The sequence below is a fragment of the Chelonoidis abingdonii genome, chromosome 15, assembly GCF_003597395.2.
Source record: "Chelonoidis abingdonii isolate Lonesome George chromosome 15, CheloAbing_2.0, whole genome shotgun sequence".
NCBI lineage: Eukaryota > Metazoa > Chordata > Testudines > Testudinidae > Chelonoidis > Chelonoidis abingdonii.
In genome coordinates, this window is record NC_133783.1 from 19,188,849 (window position 1) to 19,214,693 (window position 25,845).

At 40.7% G+C, this 25,845-nt stretch overlaps 1 protein-coding gene across 1 annotated transcript in view; it reads left to right on the top strand.

Annotated features, from left to right (window-relative positions):
* Positions 1–17,310, top strand: part of LOC116822439 (solute carrier family 22 member 15-like) — a 61,758-nt gene extending 44,448 nt beyond the window's left edge. Inside the window, 4 exon segments of the mRNA XM_075072592.1 lie at positions 1,598–1,706; positions 13,093–13,165; positions 13,872–14,030; positions 15,356–17,310. Of these exon segments, the coding sequence (XP_074928693.1) occupies positions 1,598–1,706; positions 13,093–13,165; positions 13,872–14,030; positions 15,356–15,382 (368 nt within the window). The 3' untranslated portion in view covers positions 15,383–17,310.
* Positions 17,311–25,845: the final 8,535 nt, after the last annotated feature.

The following is a 25,845-nucleotide window of genomic DNA, read 5'->3' on the forward strand; positions in this document are numbered from 1 at the left end:
ATGTGAGCACCATACAAGACACAAACTATCTTATTTATACAGATAAAAGGGGGAGCATTTAGCAAGATAACAAAGGAAGCAGAATCTGATAAGTTTACCTGGGCTAGCCATGCATATCTTATTTCCTTACTTAACTATTACCGATCTTCTGTTAATGTTTTGCCATTAGCACCCTTGTTTATGCGTAATGTTTCTTTTCTGGCACCTGTATTTCAACATTTCTTATTTCTGCTTAAAGGTACATACAACATTTCTTTAATCCATTCTTATTTTTACAATATAATTAATTCTACTTTCACACAAGTAAAATTGAAGATCCAGATTTCTACCCAAAACATCTTTTTACAAATGAGTTTGTGTCACAGTTTGTTTCATCAAAATGGTGGAAGTAAAATCATATTAACAGGAGAGTTAAACTGGATTCTTTCATATTTTAAAAGATCTGCACTCTTCTCCAGTCAATATAGCATCAATTGAGTATGTGTTTAGTGAAAGGCAAATAAGTTGGTAAAAGTGTGTCATTATCTAAGGAAAAATACAAGGGAGTAGTAAGCCTATCTAGTTAGTAGGCTAGGGTATCAATTACAATGTTCTTGTTTTTACTTACAGAATTTCAAACTTTTAGACCATGTATGCCTTTAGATTGAATAGGCTTATGAATTCAGTCACATAGTCCATGATTTTATATTTCATAATCAGGGCCGGCTCCAGGGTTTTTGCAGCCCCAAGCAGCAAAAAAAAAAAAAAAAAGCGCCACGATCATGAGCTACAGTTGCTGCTTCAGTCTTTGGCAGCAATTTGGGGGCTGGTCCTTCGCTCCGAGAGGGAGTGAGGGAACTGCCACCAAATTGCCGCCGAAGACCCAGACGTGCCACCCCTCTCCATTGGCCGCCCCAAGCAGCTGCTTGCTGGGCTGGTGCCTGGAGCCTGCCCTGTTCATAATACATTCGTGTTTTTATTTTATCTTTACCTTAAAAAAATCCCACCTTTTCTTTTTTTTTCTCTCCCTCTCTCATGTCATTATTATTGCTAGTAACCTTGGGTTTCCCAAAAAGCATTGGTAGAGACTTCTTGGTCAGAAATGTACATCTTAGTCACAAAACAGAATGTGTTTTCTCTGGAGGCAAGGATTTTAGTTATCAGAAAGATGTCAGTGTGATGACGTCCTGTATATGTGATGAAGTAGCATCATAAATTTGAGTACATGACCTGGAGCATCAGTTTGTGATCCCACAGGGAATGCACAAGGTCAGACAATACATTTATAAAAAATATTACTATGCAAAACCCATTTACAAGTGGTTTAAAATAATTGTTTTTAAAAGGTCTACACTTAATTAATGAACTGTGAGGAATTTTTTTTTCTACAGAAAAGAGGTCTTTAATTCCTTCCTATCCCAGTTCAGGAGGATATTTGGTAAGTGATAGGATAGATAGCTTTTACACTGGAAGAACAAACTTTAGTAGCAAAGAGTAAATGCTATACTTGTGTTTAAGTCGCTTGAAAAAGGCCATGTTTTCAACTTAGTACAAAAAAACCCAGAGAAGTGTACATATTTCTTTATATTCACATTTATTTATTTTCTCTCTTCCAAAGGTTTTTTCTTCAGTCCAAGTCTGTTAGCTTTGTGTGGAAAATTGACTGTCAGTGCTGCCTTCAACATAGTGTATATTTATACTTCTGAACTCTACCCAACAGTAGTGAGGTAATTGAAAATTTAGATCTGAATCATTTTTGGCATAGGAAATATAGCTTCTGGCTAATGATTTCTTTAAATTTGTATTACTGCATTAATCGTTAACCTTGGCTCAAATAAAAATATTTAGATTCATAGACTTTAAGGCCAGACGGGACCATCATGATCATCTAGTCCAGTAGTTCTCAAACTGTGGGATTGGACCCCAAAGTGAGTTGAGACTCCATTTTAATGAGGTCACCAGGGCTGGCTTAGACTTGCCGGGGCCTGGGGCTGAAGCTGAACCGCACTGCCTGAGGCTGAAGCCCTTGGGCTTAGGCTTTGCCCCCCCTCCTGCCTGGGGCAGTGCGGTTTGGCTTTGGCTTCCACACCTGGGATGGTGGGGCTGAGGCAGGCTCAGGCTTCACTCCCCCATCCTGGGGTTGTGTAGTAATTTTTGTTGTCAGAAGGGGGTTGCGGTGCAATGAAGTTTGAGAACCCCTTTTCTAGTCTGACCTCCTGCAAATCACAGAATCTCGCCCCACCCACTCCTGTAATAGACCCATAAGCTCTGGCTGAGTTACTGAAGTCCTCAAATCATGATTTAAAAACTTCAGTTACAGAGAACCCACCATTAAGATGAGTTTAAACCTGCAAGTGACCCATGCCCTGTGCTGCAGTCGAAGGCAAAAAACCCAGGATGTCTGCCAATCTAACCTGGTGGTGCAATTTTTTCCTGACCTCAAATATAGTGATTAGTTAGACCATGAGCATGTGGGCAAAACCCAGCAGCCAGATAGCTAGGAAAGAATTCTCTGTAGTAACACTGAACCGTCTCCAAGTAGGGTCCCATTACTGGCTGTTGGAGATATTTTCTACTAGTAGTCACAGATCAGCTACATGCTACTGTAGCAGTTTCACTGTACTATACCCTCCATAAACTTATCAAGCTCATTCTTGAAGGCAGTTAGATTTTTTGCTCCAACTACTCCCCTTGGAAGGCTCTTCTAGAATTTCACTTCTCTGATGGAAGTCTAATTTCAAGCCTAAACTAACTGATGGTCAGTTTATATCTATTTGTTCTTGTCAGCATTGGCACTGAACTTAAATAACTCCTCCCCCTCCCTGGTATTGCTCTGTCTGATGTATTTATAGAGAACAATCATATCTCCCCTCAGCCTTCTTTTAGTTAGGCTAAAAAGTCTGAAACAGTTGATAAAGCACGTATGTAAATGTAAACAATTTTCACAGAAAAGGGATTGACTAGTGGCTGGGTTATTATAATTTCTGTTTGTTAATTTTTTAGTAAAATAACATGATTTCATACTTATCAAAGTGACTGATAGTAAAATTTATTATTTAAATATACTTTTTATGTCAGACACATGTTCTACACCATTTGACGGGTTGAGGACTTCATTCCCCATAGCTTTCGAACTGGCAACTTTCACAAAAACTAAATCCACTTTAAAAATGTGAACAACAAAAATCCTTCCCTAATTAAATGTAACTAACCCTAGGTATATTTTTGTTATTTCCATCACTAATTTTACTAGTAAAATTCTTATTCATAAAAACAAATTTCTACTCCATGACTTCTCCTTTGTCTTGCTCTTATACAAAACACCATAATTAACATGATGGAAGAACATTTTAGCTTAATTCTTCAATATGGCACATGCAATAAAAAGCTGAGTTCTTACAACACTGCTGTATAATTAAAGTCCCCTATGTAGTAATTACATGATGTCTTTTGAAAAACAATTACTTGTTTATACCTTCTTGTTATTTAATTAAATATTTTTAACAAATAATTTATATAGAGTCTTAGCAACCACACATTGTTTAACAGATGTATAATATGCAAACAAGTGAATTGAAATACCAACCATATTTAAATAATTCACAATAGGTTGACAAAAGCTATCACACCTGTTATCAGAAGTAAGTTAACAGCCAAGTTACAGAAGTGAAGTACACAATACCCTTCCTGTTCTCCCTCTCTGCTGCCAAAATATTATCATTTATATGGGAGTAGTGCCCCAAAAATGCTGGTCAGAATTTGGGTCCTATTGTGCTTGCTGCTGTGTAAACAAACACAAAGGAAGATATGTAAACAAACACAAAGGAAGCCTTCTCCAGAAAGCTTACAGTCAGAAAGGACAATAAAATGATAAGTAAGGAGAAAAGAGGTGAGGGGCAACCATGTATAAGCAGAGTCATCAGAAATATGGTAGGCACACTGCTTGTTAATTCCTGTTCTTTTTCCTTTTATTCATTTCTTTATTAGAGGGTAGGGAGAAATAGCAGTAGGAGGTGAGTAAATAGTAAGAAAGGGGGTTGGGATGCAAAGTGAAATGGGGAAGGAAGGAGAAGCAGACAAGGAGAGTGAGGATTTAGTGGAAGGAATGTGAGCGAGAGGGGTTGGAAGAGGTTGGACCAAACACCAGACAATAATGTTTAGAGTTCAAATAGTAAAAATCAGTTTGACAACTTCATTAGCTGTAGAGGTCAGGAGAGCGTGGATAGTCAGAGCTTTTACAAATGGTGACCAACACCTTGAACTGCACTTAGCACTAAAGGTTCATAGTAATTCTAAGCTTATAAGATATCACAGCTGAAGGAGATCTGCACCCTCTGACTCTTCAGGATTTTGCAATTTCTGTCACAGACCATGGGAGGAGCTTTACATGAAACAAATCCTTGTGTTTGAAAACCTGGGCCAAGTTTTGGATTTATAACTAACTCACCTAAAAACTAGTTGAATTTGGGTTTTGTTACAAAAATGTTGTGTATTTTTAATGTTTGCATCGTCGCCCTGTACTTATCATTCTCCCTGAGTCTGAATTGTGTGCGTTAAGCCTGGAGTGATAAGTTTTTTAATTTCTTGGTTTTTGATTGTTTCACAATGATCACATGGTTTAAACACTTTATTTCATAAGTCATATTGCTGCTATTGCCAGATATGCAGCAGCTCTACCGAGAATTATACCAATACTCAATTGTAATTGAAATAAGTCATTTGTGATGGGAGTGGGGGGGTATTAATCAGATGCAGCACTGTCCCCCTGGAGAATCTGTACACTTATTTCTGGAACAAAAATAGCCAAACGTTATGTTTGGAGAGGTAGAGAGCAGGGGTGGAGCAAGGAAGAGTACCATTTTTCTAAACTATTTTCATTCTTGAAATTTGATTGTTTTATAAAACAGTACATTATTGCATCGCAGGTCCCATACTAAAAATGTTTTCACTTACAGGTTAGTGATTATGTCTGTTTATATATTCTTGATATTTTAATCAGTTTCAAATATTTTCATTATTTTATGCAAGAAAAATGTCACACTAGTACTTCAATTTTTGTGCCAGATGGTTAATTTGAAAACAAAACTTCAGCACCACCTCCTGGTATTATGAAGTTTTGCAGACATCTTCAGTATTCCTTTCCTCATTTTATCTTGAAGTGTAACTATGCTGTATGTTGTTAAATATTTTGTTCAACAGCAAAAATTTAAAAACACAGAGGAAACCAGAGATATCATAGTATAATCCATTTCTTCAATTTTATTACTAGTAAAATACATGCAGGTTTTAATTTCAGTTAACACCTATTTAGTACCATAGACATTTAATATGCCTCCTAACATCCAGAAAATATAGGGGGGAAAAAAAACCAACAACCAAAAAAACAGATGTGCATTGCCTGGTGGTCCAGAGACTAATCCTGTAATAGAAACAATGGCAGAAAATGACTCAATCCAGGAATATAGTTTACTAGAATCAACACAAAGCTACAGTACCCACTAAGAACACTTATTTCTTCTTCAAATGATTGTTCATATCGATTCTACTGTTGGGTGCACAAACACCCCAGGCACATGTGAGATGATTCTTTTGGCCAGTAATGTCTGTTGCAGCCACACCCCAACCCTAGATTTTTCTCCACCTCCCCACTCCCAGGTCATAACGTATGGAGGCAGGGCCAGTTGTCAGTTAGATCCTTCTTACCACCTGTGAACCCTTGCAGTGTCTGTGTGCTTCTCTGCGACTCAGTTACAGAAATGTAAAGGGCCCAGCTGACTTCAAGCCCCTTGAGTTTCTTCTTACCACCCGGACTTGCCTTTGCAAGGGTTCTCTCTAGATTTTATTGTAAATGGTTTTGTAGTATTATTAAAGTTATTAGTTAATTATTAGTGTAGTTAGATTAAATGTTACCACACTTGATGATTTCCTCCAATACCCAGTACAGAAGGATGCCTCAGTCACTGGACTTCAAGCCCCGTGTTTCCTGCAGTAAGCCACCGCCTGAGAGCATCCCAGACCTAGGCTACTTGAAGTGTTTGGCATCGCTGCCAGATTTGCAGATTTTAAGCCTCACACAAAAAAGGGCCATGAAAACAGACTAAAGTTTTTACTTATGGAGGCAGGCTTGAGACCTCCGTCAGAGCCAGGTCAGTTGGACTTGGAACTGAGTGCTTTGGCTTCAGTGAAGAATGCATCTCCTGCTTGTCTGAGTCCAGCCACTGCTCACCATTCCCATGGACTAAGAAGAGGCATAAGGCCTCCAAATAGACCGCTGAGAGTAAATCTCTGGGACTGAAATCTGCTAGAAGTGCAGTTAAGAGTAGAGTGCTGCCAAAGTCCAAGCACATCTCTTCTCGGTAATGCTGAAACAGGGATCATTGACCCCAGGACCGAGGCAGGTACTGTTGAGTCTGGAGCCTAAGGGAGCACCTTCCACATCTACAGCACCGCACTGTACTGACACTGTCATGGTGCCAATTGCACTGGAGACATTTGTTGCTGCCAGAGGTCTCTTGAGCTTTTCAATACTGATATTGCCAACGGTGTAGGAGTCTGTGCTCTCAGTACTGGCAGACCTGGGAGCTGCAACAATATCACTGCAGGACTCTGTGCCAGGTCAGCCCTGACTGCCTCATATGGCTCATCCTTCAGTTCCCTCAAAGGGGAAGCCTGTAACACTTGCTACATTGCTTCCTTTTCCAACTCAGCACCAGTCACTGGCACCATCAGTCAACGGAAGGAGAGTTGTCCTGCTCTGAATTGGAGGTTGAATCCTACATTTCCTAACATCACAGCTGCTCTCACTACTCCCCACTGAGGCACTACTTACCCTGCCAGGGATCCTTCAGCTGGAGCACTATCGAGTGGGTGGTGTGATAAAGTTCCTCCTCTACCTTGGTGGGTCCTGCTCTTTTTGGCAGATTTGCTCACTTCAGTGATCTTCCCCCAGTCTGGATCAACTTCTCCTGTGTCTGATCAGGAGTTGGGAGGTTTGGGGGAAACCCAGGCCCGCCCTCTACTCCGGGTTCCAGCCCAGGGCCCTGTGGATTGCAGCTGTCTATAGTGTCTCTTGTAACAGCTGCATGACAGCTATAACTCCCTGGGCTACTTCCCTATGGCTTCCTCACAACACCTTCTTTATCCTCACCACAGGACCTTCCTCCTGGTGTCTGATAATGCTTGTACTCTTTAGTCCTCCAGCAGCACGCCCTCTCACTCTCAGCTCCTTGTGCCTCTTGCTCTCAGCTCCTCACACACACTTCCTCTCCTCTGGCTCCCCCTCGCCTGACTGGAGTGAGCTCCTTTTTAAACCCAGGTGCCCTGATTAGCCTGCCTTGATTGGCTGCAGGTGATCTAATCAGCCTGTCTACCTTAACTGGTTCTAGCAGGTTCCTGATTACCCTAGTGTAGCCCCTGCTCTGGTCACTCAGGGAACAGAAAACTACTCATCCGGTGACCAGTATATTTGCCCTCTACCAGACTCCTGTACCCCACTGGTCTGGGTCTGTCACAGTGGCCAGGAGGTCACTGGGATCCTAAACCTGTCCAGTGGCCTTTTTGGAATCTGTGGCATCCCCCTTCCTGGTTTCCAGACCATATTCAAGGCATTCATATTCAGTGGCCTCGGAGAGAGACACAGCACCTATTCAACAGAAAATACCAGTTCCTGAGCCTGGCAAAAAACCCAGTATTGGGCACCAAGAGCTGGCTCAGGTGGACCATGTTGGAGAAGTCATCGAGGAAGAGCAGTCCCAAACTGCGTTGGGCTATTCTTGATCCTCTCAATGAGGTAGTCTCCTCAGGAGTCATTTTGTGTCCCCCAGATGTTTTTAAAGAGGGTGATATTGAGCCTGGGCATCCAGGTGTAGTAAGTGAAAGAATCCTTATGCCCACAACATATTTTGGCCACAGAAAGTACTTCCAGAGTGGCCTTGCCTCTCAACAGTCAGTTATGGACTCCATTAAGACGCTCTGGCAGACCTTCGTCTCTTTCCCCTACCTCAAAAGGGCCACGTCAAATGTCATGAGCCAGCACAGGGATTTGAGTTTCTCCTTTTCTCGTCTCCCCCACCTCCAGGCTCACTGGTGGTATCAGTGGCCAATGAAAGGGAATGACAGGGGGGCATCAAAGCTTGACCCCCAAATCAAGATGCAAAAAATTAGATCTCTTCGGTAGGAAACTTTATTCTCCAGTGGGGCTGCAGTTTAGAATTGCCAACCAGCATGTTCTCTTGGGCTGATATGATTTTAATGTCTGTGAGACTATGCCCAAGTTTAGAGACCTCCTAGAAGAAGCTGGCAGGAGTTCTTCTCATTAGTGGACGAGGGTAAATCTGTGGTGAAGAGCTTCATTGCAAGATGCACTGCATGCAATGGACGTGACAACCAGGTCCCTGGCTTCTTCAGTGGCCATATGGAGGAGCTCCTGGTTGCAATCCCCAGGGCTTCCACAGGAGGTCCAACAAACTTTACAACACCAGCCCTTTGAAGGGGTCTTGCTCTTTTCAGAGCAAGCAGTCTCTAAGCTCTGTGGTTTGAAGGATTTGAGGGCAGCCTTAAAGACGCTGTGATCATATATTCCAGCACCTTCCAGGAAGCACTTCTACCCACAGCAGACCATAGACAGTGAGTATAACAGGCCAGTGCAGGCTAAGCCTTCCCTGGCACAGCTGTGGCTGCTGGATGCCAGTTGTGGGGTTTGTGAGATCTGTTTGCTTTCTCTTATCACTGAACTCCAGGGAGATTACTGATGAACCCAGGAAGCTAAATAACACATACTGTCTCCTCAGCTGCCCTGGAAGCTGCATGGCGCATATAAAAAGCTCAGGTTCTTTAGAAGAGATGTAAGTTTTTCCTGCTGCATGGCTTGGGGTCTCAGGAGGGGAGGCATGGTGTGGCTTGGGGGGGCTCTGGCTGTCCCTGGGCTCCTCCAGCCACGGGAAGGCAAGCGGGGTGTTCAGGGCTGCAGGCATGGGGGCATGCCTCGTGGCTTCTCTGGGAGTGGGTGTGTTCGGGTCTCCAGTCACTGGGGGCAAAGGGGGGAGCCTCCCTGCCCATGCAGCAGACCCACCATTACTCTGGCCCTGCTCCTCAGCAGGACTTGCAGAGAAAAAAAAGTGGGGATTATAGGTGCAGAGATAGGAGGAGATTGTCTACATCAGTGCCTGTCCCATCCAGACATGGGGACTGGTATGCTTCCCTTGATTTAAGATACACTTACTTTCATCTAGCAATATTTTAAGGTTACAGAAGTTGCTCAGGTTCACAGTGAAACACTCACATTACCAATCCACTGTGCTGCCTTTTAGCCTGTTGGCAGCTCCTCAAGTTTTCACAAAACATGTCTTTGGTAGCAGTGTTCCTGAGGAGACTAGGGCATGTCTACACTAGAAACGTAGGTCGACTTACAACCCCTGCAGTAATTACCACTATGAGCTCCATGCCTAGAGTCTGGGTGGTTCCTGGGCTCCAGTGCAACTGCCAGGCTCTGAGCAGGGATCTGGGAGCCTGTGGGTAGCCACCCGGCTGTGGCAGAGAGCTGAGAGCTGGCGGGGTGGTGGTTGAGGGGAGCTATCTGAGGTGATGCAAAGATCCTTCTGGCTCCAGTCATCAGGAATACCTACTGAGGTCCAAACCACCGTAGCAGGTCTTCTATTTAAGGGCCACAATTTCTTCAGGTCAAAAACTGATAAAGCCCTTCATTCATTAAAGGACTTTATAGCTACTTTTGCATTCTCACTGGGCTTGTGTACTCTGGTTTGCTTTCTCCTTGGATAGACCTAAAACTTCATTCAGATAGTATGGGGGACAGGGACATCATTTTAATCCACAGAAGGCATCAGAGCCACTGAGGAAAAAAGAGATTGCAACATAGATATCTCTTCCTCAGTTACGGCACACTTGACATAGTCCTCTGAACAGCAGTTTCTACACCACTGTTGAGAGCCTAGCAGAACTTTTTGAAGATCACTACCTTGCTACCCCCTCATCACTTTTGGGAACTGCCTTTTTTTTGACACCTGGACTGGGAATACCGTGAGATTTGTTAGCAATCGATACTGTATATGTTCTAATATCTCTCTATCACCATGCCTACCCACCTTCCCTGTCCTTTGTCAGGAGCCTCTCTCATGAGATTCTGATTTTTATTCCTCATTATTTTCTCATTCAAAAGAAGAAAGAGGTTTGAAGTCCTACTCTGTACCTTTGATGTCTCAACATCCAGCTCACAGAATGTATCTCAGACTCCCGATGGGAACGTTTCACTACTAGTGCAGGGTCCTGTCCTCTGGTCTTTCTATAGCACTGAGGGTGTTCGTCAAGTGCTTGCCAGAGATAGCCATGCATTTAGAGACAAGTGATCCACGTCTACCCATAGTTGGTTCGTGAGCTGATCTGAGGAAGGTGACCACAGCAGGTTATTGTAAGATGGCAGCCTTCCTCACCAGCCTCTCTGTGCAGCCCCAGTCACCTTCTTTGCTCTGTCTGCCATAGTCTTGCAGAATACTGGTCATTCTACATCCAAACCCGTCATAATTATGTCTGACAGCCTAGATGTGACTGGCTTATATCCACTGAAACAACTTATTGAGCTAAAGTAAAGAACATTCTGCTCCCAAGCAGGAAAATCTTATCTGGACTGACTTAGAAATCTGAAGCGGAAAAGGTTTTTCTATTCGGACATCTCAGGACCAGCTGGCTCCCTTCTCAACACTGTTTTGGACTATTTACTAGCTCTAAAACAATCTTTGCATTAATTCCACAAGGATCCATAAAACAGCAGTATTTGTATATCACCCTCGTCTCCAGTGTTGTCTTCACTGTATTTTCTCACCCTCCAGTGGCTAGATTCCTGAAAGGCTTTTATTAATGGTTTTCCTCTAGTTCAGTAGTCTCCTTCCTTTTGGGACCTCAGTATAGCATTATTGAGGTTGATGGGTCCTCTACTTTGAGTCCTTGGCAACCTGTTCGCTATATCACCTGTCAGTGAAAACTGACTTTTTTGGAGCGATTACATCAGCTTGAAGGGTATGGGAGATTGAGGCCCTTATGTCAGGTCCTCCCTATACATGATTTTCTAAGGGCAGGATTGCTCTCAGGCCTCTTGCCCAAAATTGTTTAAAGTTCATATGAACCAGTTTATTCATCTCCCAGTTTTCTTCCCAAACCCTCACTCAACTCTGGGGAAGCTAACCTACATACATTAGTTGTAGTAAGGGTATTGGTACTACCGTAACAGGACAAAATCATTCAGGAACACCCCTGTGCTCTTTGTGGTGTTTGCTGATAAGAAATCATTTTCTGTTGATCTTTTACTCTTCATAAACTTATCAGTCAGTGATTCTTCATAGCCTAATAAAATATAGGGTATAGAGTTTTCAGAAAATGAGTACTCTGGTTATTTAGAATATGTTTTAGCACCTTACCCTTTAAGAATACATACTGTGAACAGAATGTTTGTAGTGAGATCTCAGCCTCATCAATAGTAATGTACTGTAGACTCTCAGATGGGTGGAATAAATCATTAGAATTTATTGTTAAGATATAAATATTCACTCCAGGGTTGTATGTGAACCTCCTAGAATATTGAACACCAATTTATTTGAATATTTAGGCAATGGAGCAATCTCTGTTAATTCCAGTTAATCTATTTGTTGGAGTGTTGTAGCTGTTTTGGTCCCAGGTTATTAGAGAGACAAGGTAGGGGAGTTAATATCTTTTATTGAACCAACATCTTTTGGTAAAAAATATAGGCTTTCAAGCTTACACAGAGCTTTCCCGCAGAACTGAAGAAGAGCTCTGTGTAAGCTTGAAAGCCTATCTCTTTCACCAATAGATGTTAGACCAATAAAAGTTAATGTATTAACATTTTTTTAAATCCTTTGGAAGGATTGTCTTTCACCCTAATGGAACCACATAGACAACTGTATATTATCAATACTTATTTCTTGTTTGTATATGAAACTCAAGCATTTGCAAATCATCAATTTTAAGAGTGTGGGGAGTAGATTTCCTTTTGGCTTGATGAATTTTTCTATCCACTGAACTGGAATGTTAAATGTTCTTCTGGCTTTCAGTTACCTGCCACTAAATTCTACCTATATGATAGATAAATTGAATATAATAAGCTTGCCACCACTTTTGAGTGTGAGAAGCTGTATATGGTGCTTCCCCCAATCCTAATGTATAAACGATATAGTAGAACCAAAGCAATAAACTTGGCGGGTGAATTTTAGATGACCTCTAATTAGAACAACATTTAGAGCCTGATTCTGATTTCACACTGGTTTTACACAAGTGTAATTCTGTTGACTACAGTGTAGTTACTCTGGAATTACACTGATCGCAGAATCAGGCCCTTAGACTGTCTGAGATGGCATCTGAAGACTTGTTTTCACAATGGTCTATAAGGTGTCATAAAATGTCTATGTCAACAGTGGAGGAGCAGGGTTTGTATTTCACAACACACTTGCCTTTTTTATCCATGGTTTGCTTTGGCATGGGCTTTCTATACTTTGTTTATTAACCATAATCCTATCTGTTCATTCAGACTTTTGGGGAAGTACTGGATTGCATCAGAGGATGGGGGTTTGGCATGGATATCCTTGGGAGATAGATGGGATATTTTCTTCATTGGCTGGTTATAGTAATTTTTTCTGTAAGACAGGTTGACTTACCTGCTGGACTTCTATTAATTACATTAATAGACTAATTCGCCCCCCTCCCCCGAAAAAAACCCAAACAAACAAACATTGTCAGGCTTTCCCGAGTCATGGATTGACATTTTAAAAAAGTAAAAATTTCAGTTGAAAAAACAATAAAGCTTAGATGAGACACCTCTACCCCAATATAATACTGTCCTCAGGAGCCAAAAAAATATTACTGCGTTATAGGTGAAACCGCGTTATATTGAACTTGCTTTGATCTGCCAGAGTGCACAGCCCTGCCCCCCTGAAGTGCTATTTTACTGCGTTATATCCGAATTCGTGTTTTATCGGATTGCGTTATATCAGGGTAGAGGTATACCTGAGAATAGAATTGCTTGTTAAGGGCTCGTTCTAATCATATCACATTTTGAAATTACATATCCTTTTTTTTCCACCTGTGGAACAGAAATGCTGGCTTGGGTGTCTGTTCAATGACTTGCAGATTTGGTGGTGTTTTGGCTCCATTTGTGCCATCCATGGTAAGTTAAGGTTTTATTTTATTCGTGTTAATTACTGATATTTTTTCCCTACAAGACTTCTAGTTTATTGGAATAATCTCAGAATTGCTTTCATGATTCTGAACATGGCAGGTAGATCTTTTTCAAGGGATACTTATATATACCTCTGCAAAATGTATATTTAAGCTCTATTTAATGATATTGATATAGTCAAATTCGAGACTTAACTAATGAGAAAGGGTGTTTCGGTTGTTGAGTCTTTTGGGAGTTTTTTTGTATTTGCAAAATAGAATATCTTTTTATAAAACTTCATTCCTTTGAGAAAGAAGCAAATTAACATTTTTTCTTTAACATTAAGTGAGTTACCTAGTATTTATCTGCTACTGCTGTCTTTGTAAACAAATTTTGTATTGATACCTAGTTAGTACCTGAATGCTCTTTGGCTTGCAAACATTCATAATGGAGATTTTGATATGAATAATTACTTGTATAGTGAGTTTTTGATCCATTCTTTTCATAATGTATATCTAAATGATTACCATTGTTGTTAATAGATATTACATACATGAATGCTGTGAAGAACAGACCTTTTGATATAACTTGTTTTTGTGTATAATTAATTGAAATATATATATATGAAACATAAACAAATAATGCTGCAATATTTTTAGAAATATCCTGGATCATGAATTAATTTTGGGTTTTTATCACTGATTTTTAATTTCAGAAAACTCTTAACCCATCTGTACCATTCATGGTGTTTGGAATCAGTGGAGTATCAGCAGGACTCTTGACTCTTCTTCTTCCGGAAACTCTTAATAAGCCAATTGCAGAGAGCATTGAAGACCTTCAGGGTCCTGTATACCAAATGCTTAAAAACAAAAAGGCAGAGTAAAAAAACTTTTTTTTTTAATCTAGTTTTTTTATTAAAGCAATTTGCATGCATCTTACACAAGTCACACTGTAGGACACATTTCTAAGTTATTCAACTTGGATGTTAATCTTAAATTTCTGTTTTTTCTTTATTCATAAGATCCTTGCTCTGTATTTGCTAAATAGAGTTTTACAATTGTTTATATGTCAAAGAAGAAAGCTTTAAAATAAATTTTCTTGCACTCATTTTCACCTGTGCATATGATACAGCACATAAGCCACAGTGCATTTTTGTTATTGTTGAACATAATTTTAAAAAGCAACCTGAAATGGTCACAGGTGATATGTAGATAACTTAACTTGTACTTCTGCAATAAGGCAATTAAGTCACTCTTATGTATTGCATTGTACCCTTTCTATTTATGTCAAGTCCCTTACTAGAATATAACATTTTAAAAAACAGTGTATGATATTTGAGGAGAGTGTTTAATCGCTTATTTATTTCTCCTCCATTGTTAGAAGCATTTGGAACACTTTCCTCTAGTAGATGAATGCCTAATAAAACTTTTGAAACTGAAAAGTAACTTAGTTTTGTCTGATTAATGGTCAACAATGGTAGTTTCAAAAATACAACCAGGACAATTTGAAAAGATATACTGTAGCTTTAGTTTTTAGCTGAAATCTATTATTACAATTAACACTGAAGTGACTTCATGCAAATTGCTGGAATTTGCATAAAGTCTCTTCAAAGGATGCAGCAAGCATCGTCTATCACTGTTATACTGTAGAAACTACAGTTTTTCCCCCTCCAGTCTTGTATGATGACACAAACTTTACTGTGAAGAATCAAAACTTAATTATCTCATGATATAGAATGTGTAACACATTCAAAGATTTTGCATATGTATTCTTACTCAGATGAATATGAATGGTAGGATTTCTAATGACAACAACAAAGGTTATCCTATGAAGTCAACACAGGTAGCATGGAAACAAAAGAATACTAAGTGTCCTTAACACACTAACAAATTAATGAGTTTTGTTATTTATGTTAATTATTGTACTAAAGAATTAATGAGTTTTAAGAAATTAAAAGTCCATATAAACTTAATATAGTTTAATATTTGGTAGTACTGAATTCAGTTGAAATGAAAAGAAATTGAAACACAGTCTCTTATACTCATATTTGTGCAGTTTGTTTTTTTAATTTCACTTCATTTTTTAATTTTGATCAACTGAATGTATGCTGATTTCCCTCTTTGACATTAATCTGTGAACATCAGCAAAAATAAGATACTTAAAATTGTTTTAATAATTTATATTTCATCTGTTTAACAGGTAAACCAATTAGAAGAAAACACTTAAAATTTCAAAAAACATCTTTCTGGTGAAAAATCAAGCGTCTTTTGGTAAAGTGCTTTCATAGTGAAGGTGTGGAGCCACTGAGAATCCAGAATGGAAATGTCAAGGGGCATAAAGTATAATGCCACTTCCAGTATGTTGAACAGTTTATTTTTATGTGGAGCACAACTGAGAAAATGGAAAAAGTTTGCCAAAATTTGTGGAAAGAGAGATGGCAAATCCTTGCGTTAATTTAATGACTTAATTAACCACACTCTGGACACAGAAGATACAGTTTTTTAATAAAAAAACATGTAATATTCCATTATTTTATTTTGTAAGATGTAACTGCTAGCTGTGAATTGAAATATAATGATGAAATTGAAGTAGTATGTAATAAGTGTTTTTTAAAAGATATTTCCTTTTAAAAAGGTTGCAGAGCAGCCTACTTTGTTCAGGTATTTTGTAATTGTTAGAAATAATTATATCCTGTGCATGCTAGTGGACTCAACAGATTTTTTTCTTTTTTCATTTGCTTTAAATTACTGCATACCTCATCATTCAAAAAGACCCAAGATTTGTATAGATTATTGCCTTAACAGTAACATTAATAATGTGAGAAACTCAATCAAATTGATCAGGAATTTTCAAAGAGAAGTAAATTAACTTTAATGCCGGATACAGTAGGTTTTTTTTTAATAAGACCCAGTTGAACAGCGAGAAATTTAACATGAAAAATTGCAACATTAGAAAGAATGATCTGAGGTCTTTGCAGACAAGAGGTACATTTAAAAGAGGGAGTAAATTAGTACTGAACATTTAGTGAAATATTAATTCAAAAGATGCAGTTAACCAGTAGCTAAGTCCTAGCTATAATTACAGAACTAGAAGAAAATTATAAAAAATGTATCTAATATGATATATAATCAAAAATGTTATATTCAATTAGAATTGGAAATATCTGCAATAGAAACATAATTTCAGTAGATTTCATTTAGTAATTGATATTTATTTTTGAGTAGGGATATCATAGTTGTTATGATTGGTTTGCCAAAACAGTATTGTAATTAAATTTAAAGAATTATAAATATAAAATTAATGTCTCTTTTACATGTAAATTTGTCACACTCTTATAAGGATATTTCCTATCATTTGGACTTTAGTCTTTTTATTAAATACATCTGGTAGGAAAAGCTTAAGGAAAAGCCATTGCATTTTGACAAAAATTTTGTATTTAAATTATGAGTCTGCAAGTTATAACACGTGGGCAGACTGCTCAGCCCCTGTGGAACCCCAGTGAAGTCTGCAGGGGCACAACAGTCCATCTGTATGTTATAAATGGCATGACTGAATCCTTAAATTGCATACAATTATTTAAAATCACAAAATACAGTTTGCAGAGAAAGTTATGACTTTAGATTGCATAAAACATCTATATATGTGCATTTAAGTCCTGTGCCAAAGTTCAAAGTAACACAAAACACACAGTTCTTATTTTCTTATATATATTTAGTTGCCTTATATTCCATTTTTATGGGCTTTAGAGCTCAGTTGGTGAAAGTGTTCCTGAATACTTTCTGGTAGTCTGTTACCCTCCTTTAATGTTCATAATCACAACAACTGAGGATACCTCTTCAAAGGATAATTACATCATCAAGGAAATGGTAAAGAGGAGCTCATGTTTCTATCAATTTAGAACTTTTTATTATGAAAAGCTCTGATTCTTATTTTTTGGTAATAAAAATTGAATCTTAAAACATGTCGTTTTTCTTAGAATCGGAAGTAACACATTGAGATTGGTTCTCCAAAAATATATCATTGTATGGTGAATGACTCATGTCCCCTTTCTGCTAGATGTTTAATGTATCAGCCTCAATAATGACTTTTCCACATCCTTTTATTCCAGTTCTTGTAGAAAACAGGTAATAAAAATAAGTTGTATTTAAAATGTGCTTATATCTCCTAGTTTTTTTTAAATTTTGGAATGTATCCTGCTCAGCACTTACTAAGATTTTTGTAAATGTGACAGTTTGTGAAAGTCTTTTCCTGGGGAATTCTGTGCCAAAAAAAAAGAGAAATTCTGTGAACAATATTTTAAAATTCTGCAAAATCCTGCTTATTTTATCATCAAAATTAACACAATGTAATCCTGACATTTTCAATTATTTTGGTAATTTATTTGAAAATACCTATCAGCAAGTATCTCTGTAATAATACAGACCACAAAAAAGATTCAGGAAATATTTTTTGACAGATTCCTTATTAGGCATATTAATATAGAAACTTTGAGTAATAATTTATTTAAACTACAATACAGAAATGTGTTCCCCACACCCCTTAGAAGGAGTGCAAAAGGCTTCAGGAACTCGGGGTAATGAAGGAGCTGGAGGACAGGGAAGTAATTGCTGGGAAGGAGCCTGGGAGTGAACCTGGAGGGTTGTTGAATGTGGGTGGGAGAAGTATGGAACAGGTTTTATGGTGAGGGGAGGGAGTGTTAGGGTGTTGAGGAGCCTCCCTCAAGCAGACCCTGGCTGACCCCTAGCCTCTCTCATTCAGTCAGGCATATTTGCCCTAATCCCCATGTATCTCTGTATCCCCACTCCTCATTCAGTCAGGTATAGCTTCCCCTGTTCCAATGCATCCCTGCACCCCTACACGGTCACCCTCACTCCCCCCCCATCCCCAGGTGTCCCTGCATCCCCACTACCATTCAGCTCTGGTTCAATATTGTCACCCCACTAGCTCCTGTGCTCCTGCCCCAGTTGGTCTCCCCCGCCCACAACCCTTCTGAATCCCAGTCTGTGTGACCCCCCCAGCCATCCCTTATGCACCATTCTGAATGTCCCCTCCATATCCCGTGCATCCTCATCTGGCCTTGTGGGCAGGGCACGGTGAGGAAAGCAGGCTTTGCCCCCTTGCTCTTGATGGTTGACTGCTCTGGCCCATGGGCCAGCTCCCCTCTCTTCTGGTGCCACTTTAGCTCCTGGTGGCCAAGAGGTGTAATTGCAGTGTGACCCCACTCATGGCTTCCATTCACCTGTATGTCAGAATCAACTATTCTGCGGGGGCGAAATCTGTGGGGGACATTAATTCTGCGCATGTGCAATGGCACAGAATTCCCTCTAGAGTAAAAGTCATAATTGTTGTCAGGCATATATACTATGTAGTGAGGCGGTGTGGCTCCCCGCCGCCCCAGAGAGGGAAGAGCCCATCCGGAGGCTGGAGTGGGCGGAGCTAGGGAGCTCAGAGCCTGCCCCTCAGAGGGTCGGGTGGTGACCTGGAAGTATAAAGGCTTGCCCTCAGAGCTCGGTAAGCCCTGAGCTGCCGGAGAGGACAGATATCTCCAGCCTAGCTCATGGCTGGGAAAACTTCGTGGCCCAAGGCGGCTGCCAGGACTGGCCGGGCCTGCCCTGTGCTTGCTACCCGGAGGAGTTGCCGGACCTATCCCGCACTTGCTACCCAGAGTAGTTGCCAGGCCTGCCACTTGCCCACTACCCAGAGGAACCTATGGTGCTGGACCCCCCCGGAGGACAACACCCTGACCCAGGTACTAACCAAACGGGAGTCTGGAAGTAGCCCGGGGCAGCTGACCGTAGTCTGGCTCCAGCACAGCCAGAGCCCATGTTAATGTGTTGTGGCCAGAATCCCCACTGACTAAGCAATGGGTCTTCTGCCACTGCTAGGGCCCCAGGCTGGGATGCAGTGGAGTGGGAGGGCCTGTGTCCCCCCCTGCCACTCAACCCGTGGGTGGCAGTCTCCCCCTCTTCTAGGCCTTTAGAGGCTTGGGGCCTATTGTTAGTGCTCATCCCTGCCTGAGGGCCTGAGCCCCTGACTCAGCATTTGTTGCCCCGCCCTGACTTAAGGCCCAGGCTTGATACTGTTTGTACTTACTGCTCAGCTCCAACTTGAGGGCTTGAGCACCTGACCCAGTGTTGTCCCCCCTGAACCAGGGCCTGGGCTTACAGTATTTGTTCTGGTTACAGCAAGGGCTGCCGAGGAAGACTCCACAGCCAGACTAATTCCCCAACACCAAATGTGTGCAGTGAGCCAGTGTGGCTCTCCACTGCCCCGGAGAAGGTTGAGCCCCGGTGAACCCTTGTACATACTAGTTTCTAATATTATGCAGAGATGAAAAAAAACTGCTGGTTTTGAGCAGTTTTGAGTCATCCTCTGACTCTGCATCTCTTTGGAGTCACATTTTGCAGCTGCAATCCCTTCCATGAATTTAGGCCTCTTTTGGCAGGAATTTTTGCTGCTTTCCTTCCCATCACAAACCCAGAACAGGGGGAAATATGGGGGCCAAAGTTTGAATGGCTATGCATGCATACATGCTCTGATGGGTTGAACCACCCTTTTGGGGTGCCACCAGTTGTGTTGGATTCCCACTGAGCCCGCCAGTCCTACCAGCTTGGGTTTCCCTTGCACTGGATTGCTGTGCCAGGTTCTCAAGCCCCTTTCCAGCAGAGGCAAGACCACACCCAGCTGCAGATACAGACTGAAATCAGCTCTGTGTAGGAGGAGTCAGCTAGGGGAATGGCCAACACCCCAGTGCGCACACACCATCTGGAGTGTAAACCCCAAAATAATATTGTCTTGCGCTCTATAGTGAAATCTGTACAAGCTCATAAAAATTACCTCTCTCTCTCAATGTGGAGGGAATTATGCACAGCTTTTTGCCCCCTCCCCCCTGATATGAATTGCACAGGCCGGGTTTTGGAGTAAACAAGAAGTAAGTTCATTTGCTAAAAAAGGTAAATTTTAAGTGATTATAAGTGATAGCAAACAGAACAAAGCAGATTACTGAGCAAATAAAACAAAACATGCAATCTAAGATTAATTCACTAAAGAAACGTGTTACAAAATGTAATTTCTCACCCTAAATGTTGTTTTTAGCAGAATGCAGAGTTTCTGCATCTTACATTTCCAGTTATTTCTCTTTACAGACTAGACCCGTCTCAGCCTGGACTCAGCCCTTGCCTTTCCTCAGCTTAGTTCCTTTGTCTCTTCAGGTGCTTTCAGCAGTCTTCCTTCTTGGGCAGGAAGCCAATGGAAAAGGGCCCTGATTGACTTACTTCCAAGTCTTAAATAGAATTTATACAAGGCAGGAATGCTTTGTTTCCAGTAGAAAAATACCAGCAGTGTCCAAGTGGTACTCTATACCAGGTGACATCATCAGATGACCCTGCAGTGTCAAAGCAACATCCCAAGAAAAGGGAGATTAGTACCTTCAAAGTTCTATTGTCCTTCTTAAATGGCTCATTCAGGCTGATTGCCTACTGTCTGGTTAGCGTTCCCCCAAGTACACACAGTTGTAATTGTTACACAGTCAATATTCCTAACTCCAGATACAGAAATGGTACATGCATACAAATTGGATAAACACATTTAGTAGATCATAGCCTTTTCAATGATACCTCATATGACCCATCTTGCATAAAACACATTCGTTATGCCATATTTCTATCATAACAATATTTCTATGCAGAATATGGCATGTAACATCACACACACATATCATGTCATCTCTCTTTACATCCTTTCCCTTTGATGTTTGTATCCCTGCATTTAATGGTGCTAGGTTTAACACCTTGTTACAGTAGATGCTTCACCACCTTGCTGGGTTTTTTTCCCCATGGCTAGATGAAAAGGCAGTTTATTTTAATATTTGCTGTTTTTCATTTTAGGTATTTCAATAGAGGGATTGTCTGCAGCTTTGTCATTATTTTCTACTGGATTAGCACAATTACTGCTTCGGGAGCCTAAAGCTCCTAAAGGAACCCAACAGTTTCAACTAACTTACTATGCATACTGTGACAGATCAAAAAAGCATCATTTTAATCAAATAACTGCTTTTCTGAATAGATCTCCTTTCCAAGCTGTGGTAATTTCATGTGTTTGACCTTTGGGAGTTCGAGCATCTTAATTTAGAGCAGCTGTTTGTTTTTTCTGTTGTTTTTAAGAGGTGAAGAGAGCTTGTTTGGGAATGTCCTGACATTCTTTACTCATTGTATAACTGTTCTCCACCTGTTACTTTTTCTTTCCAAACTGTTAGAGAATAAAGGGAGCTGAATTTAAAAAAAAAAAAAGTTTAGTTATGCCCATTAGATCACAATCCCTATCTTTTAGTGCCACTTTTAGTTCTTATTTCTCATACTCCTCACTTGTGTATAGATAATTCAGTTCACAAATGTTCCTACAGTACTAGTCATCCTTTTCTGTGACAGAACAATCCCCTTCAACCTCGTACTTCTCCTAAGTAAATTTGCAAAATGTGGTCTAGATGAAATGCCCATAAGGTGGATGAACAATTGGTTAAAAAACCACACTCGAAGAGTATTTATCAATGACTTACATCTTCTCAGTTTGACAGAATCTTGCCATGTTCTTCAGAGGTCTCTTCTGGGTCACATAGTATTAAACTCTGGAGTGCAGAGTTTACTTATAAAATTTGTGCATGACTGCAAGATGAGAGGGATTACAACCACTTTGGAGAACAGGATTAGAATTCAAAATGACTTTGATAAACTGGAGAATTGGTCTGAAGTCAATAGGATGAAATCCAATAGAAACAAGTGCAAAGTACTGTACTTAGGAAAGAAAAATCAAATGTGCAACTGCAAAATGGCAAATAAATGATTAGGTAGTAATATTGCTAAAAAGGATTGGGGGGTCACAATGGATCAGAAATTGAATGAGTGAACAATGTGATGCATTTGCAAAAAGTCCAATACTGGGAGGTTTATTAACAGGAGTATTGAGGAAATTGTACTGTAGTGCTCTGCACTGGTGAGGCCTCAGCTGGAGTACTGTGTCCAATTCTGAATGCCACTCTTTGGGTAAGATGTGGAGAAACTGGAAAGAGTCCAGGGAGCGCAACAAAAACAATGATCTGTTTAGAAAACCTGATCTATGAAGACAAGGTTAAAAAATCTGGGCATGCTCAGTCTGTAAAAAAGAAAACTGAGAGGGGACCCTATAATGATCTTTAAATATGTTAAAGGCTGTGTGACATTGTCTAATTAAAATATAACCATGCAAACCATTGTTGCTACCACTGCTATCTAATTGCAGCAAATCTTACACAAAATATAACTCATGGCCAGAAAGGGTTAAACAGCTAGCGCAATGAATGACCCAAAGCCCACCCTTAAAGTCATGTTAGAAAGGTATGCGAATGGTAATGAGAACCATTCATCCTCAGCAGGCTAGATCTTTGAAATGCAAACGTATATTGTTAGAAGTAATACTAGTTGTGTTTATCTTAAGTGTTACCTGTGTAAACAGACAGTTCCTATCTGTCACTATAGCTACTAATTCAGAGATCAAAAGGGAATATTAACATTTAGATGAACCTTCGGTAAAATAATGTCATTGTCTTTCTGTCTCTTTTTGAAGTTGGTCATGAACTTCTTAATGGATAAATTGCCCTATGTTAATTTGTGTAACTAATTACTGATGGTGTTTAGAAAGCAATTGGTTACATCAAAAGCCTATTGTTTAACCAGGACTGTGTAGTCAAGTGGATGCTAGAACACTGTATAAAAAGACCCTTGGGTACTGATTCTGTCATCTCAGATTTGCTTACGCTTCACCAGGGGAAGTTTGAGTCACAAGACTGCAGTCCCAGTTATGCTGGTATGCCCAGAATATGATATTTGGACATTGGACTATAACCTATGAACTATATCTGAAAGTATCTTTGCAACTACAAAGCTCACCAGCTCTGCTATGAATTTGAACCTCAATTAATTGAACTCATGGCTGAACATAAGGGAGGGCTAGCTCAGTGGTTTGAGCATTGGTCTGCTAAACCTAGGGTTGCGAGCTCAATCCTTGAGGGGGCCATTTAGGGATCTGGGGTAAAAATCTGTCTGGAGATTGGTCTTGCTTTGAGCAGGGGTTTGGACTAGATGATCTCTTGAAGTCCCTTCCAACCCTGACATTCTATGTATATTGATCTTTTAACCATACTCTCTGTTTTTAAATAAATTTTTAGTTTAGTTAGTAAAAATTGGCTGTAGCGTGTATTTGGGTAAGATCTGAAACATCCATTAACCTGAGAGGTAATGTGTCCGATTCTTTGGGATTGGGAGAAACTTTTCTTTTATATGATAAAATAAGATTTTCAGAAATCATCATATTTGACTTAGGTACCTGGATGGAAGCCTGAGACTGGATCACTTTAAGGGAACTGTGTTGTCTGGACTTCTGAGTAACCTAAGTATTGGAATATCCACCAGCTTGTGGAGGATTGCCCCATTTTTTGCAGTTCACCCTAAATGAGTGACCACGGCTGACCCCCACTGGGACCCCAGTCACAGGCTGTTATAAAGAGAAAAGTGATCAATTGCTGTCTATTTAAACTCATTAGTTCTTGTCCTACTTGAGTGGAATCTTCAGCAAGAGAGATTTAGGTTAGGCATTAGGAAAAAATTCCTGACTCTTAAGGGTAGTTAAGCACTGGGATAGGTGACCAAAGGCAGGCTATGGAATCCCATGACTGGAAGGTTTCAAGAACAAGTTAGACAAACACCTGTCTGGGATAGTGTAGGTGTACTTGGTCTTCCGTAAGTGCAGGAGGCTGCGCTAGATGACCTCTTGAGGTCTCTTTCAGCGCTACGTATCTATGATGAATACAGAGCAACATGTACAGTATTCAGAACCTTATAACCTATCTGATCCACTTCAGTCACAATACAGTTTTGATTTTAAAAGTTTCAGTGATAGACAATCTGCCACCACTTTCCAAAAGTTGTTCCAATACTTTATTGCTATCACTGTTTGTTTCATTAAAACTCTTATTTTTAGTGTAAATTTGTCTAGCTTCAGTTTCCTTCCACCTTCATCACAGATCTCTCAGGCCAGGTTCTTCTCAGTAACATCATTCTGGTATCATTCTTCTGTGGCAGCCTAGTCCCAGTCCAGGGAAACAGACAAATTTTATACCTCCTAATGGCCATATATGCTCTGTGTTCTAGGTAGTGCAGGTAGTAATGTGCTTATAGTTAGGGTTGTCTGACAGTTTCCATTATAAAACCCAGTTTTCAGTTGCTTATAACTTTGTGAAACTTGATTTATTTGGGCTGAAATTTTCCACGGTATGTGTCTATTTTGGGCTGATTTTTTTTTTTTTTTTTAGAAGTTCATGCTATATATAGTGAACAATGTCTAAAATTATACTGAACAGGCCCAATACCCTAGACATGGACTTGTATTCCCTAGCTAACTGTTAAATCAGACAGGGAAAATCCTTAAAGGGATTATGGAGCCAGAGTAATGATTCCTGGCAGACAGATTACAAATGCAATGTAGCCAGACAGAACTCAGCATTAGGTGGAGGTGTTCCTCCTTCAGTTTTATTTGGTACAAATGGGAGGTAGAAGGGTGAGAGAAGATAAGGAAGGTAACTATTAATTGAACAAGGACTGATTGGGTGCAGGAATCCCCCAGTGTCCTTTTAACAGCATTTGACAGTGGAAGGCACTTCCTGCCCCAAAGTGCAGCAGATACATTTTTTTTAAATTTGTATAGTAAAATAAGAGAAGAGGCTCTTGTTCTCCTCCTCTTCTCTTTTCCTTGTGACTGGAAGAGGTGCACAAGATGGGCTGTAGGTGTGATAAGAATGTGGAACACTGTGCTAGGAAGGCTTTGGCCATCTTTCCTGTTCCCCAGTCACCTAACATGAGCCAGGGTTACAAAATGCTAATGTCACATGACAGGGATAAGTATCCATTGGCTCAGAGTCATGATTACAGTAGTAATTTCCACTAAGGCTGGAGATGTACCATAGATAAGGCTAAGATTTTGTCATGGAGAGGTCATGGGCAATAAGCAAAAATTCATGGAAGCCTGTGACCTGTCCCTAACTCTTACTAAAAATATCCACGATAAAATGGGAAGGGACTGGGCAGCTGCAGGTGGCAGGGAGCTCTGGGGCCCCTATCACCCATGGGAACTCAGAGCTTCAGGGTTCCCCTGCCCCCTTCTGCAGTGGTGGGGTGCTGCCAGGGTTCCCCTGCCCTTTTCCCAGTGGTGGGGAGCTGTGGGAATCCCTCTGCTCCTGCCACAGTGGGGAACTGCGTGGGTCCTCCTGCCCCCTGTGGCAGCTAGGGGCTCCAGGGATCTCCCAGTCTCCTGCTGCGTAGGGGAGCTGTGGGGATCCCTCTGCCTGTCACGACTTCAGCCGGTGATGGAATTGGCACCCCCTCCCCACAGCTTTAGCCGGTGATGGAATTGGGGCTGTGCACCCCCTCCCCGTGGCTTCAGCTGGGGCCAGAGCTGGGGCTTCGCACCCCTTTCCCTCTTTTTATAACAGGAGCTGGAGCCGGGGCTGTCAATCCTTCCCTGTGGGGCTCAAGCTGTCATTCCTCCCCCCTGCCTTCTCTCCCCCGTTCTTTTTAGTAAAAGTCACAGAGAAGTCACAGCTCTCATGAATTTTATTTATTGCCCACAACCACTCCATAACTTTTACTATAATTAACCAAGAC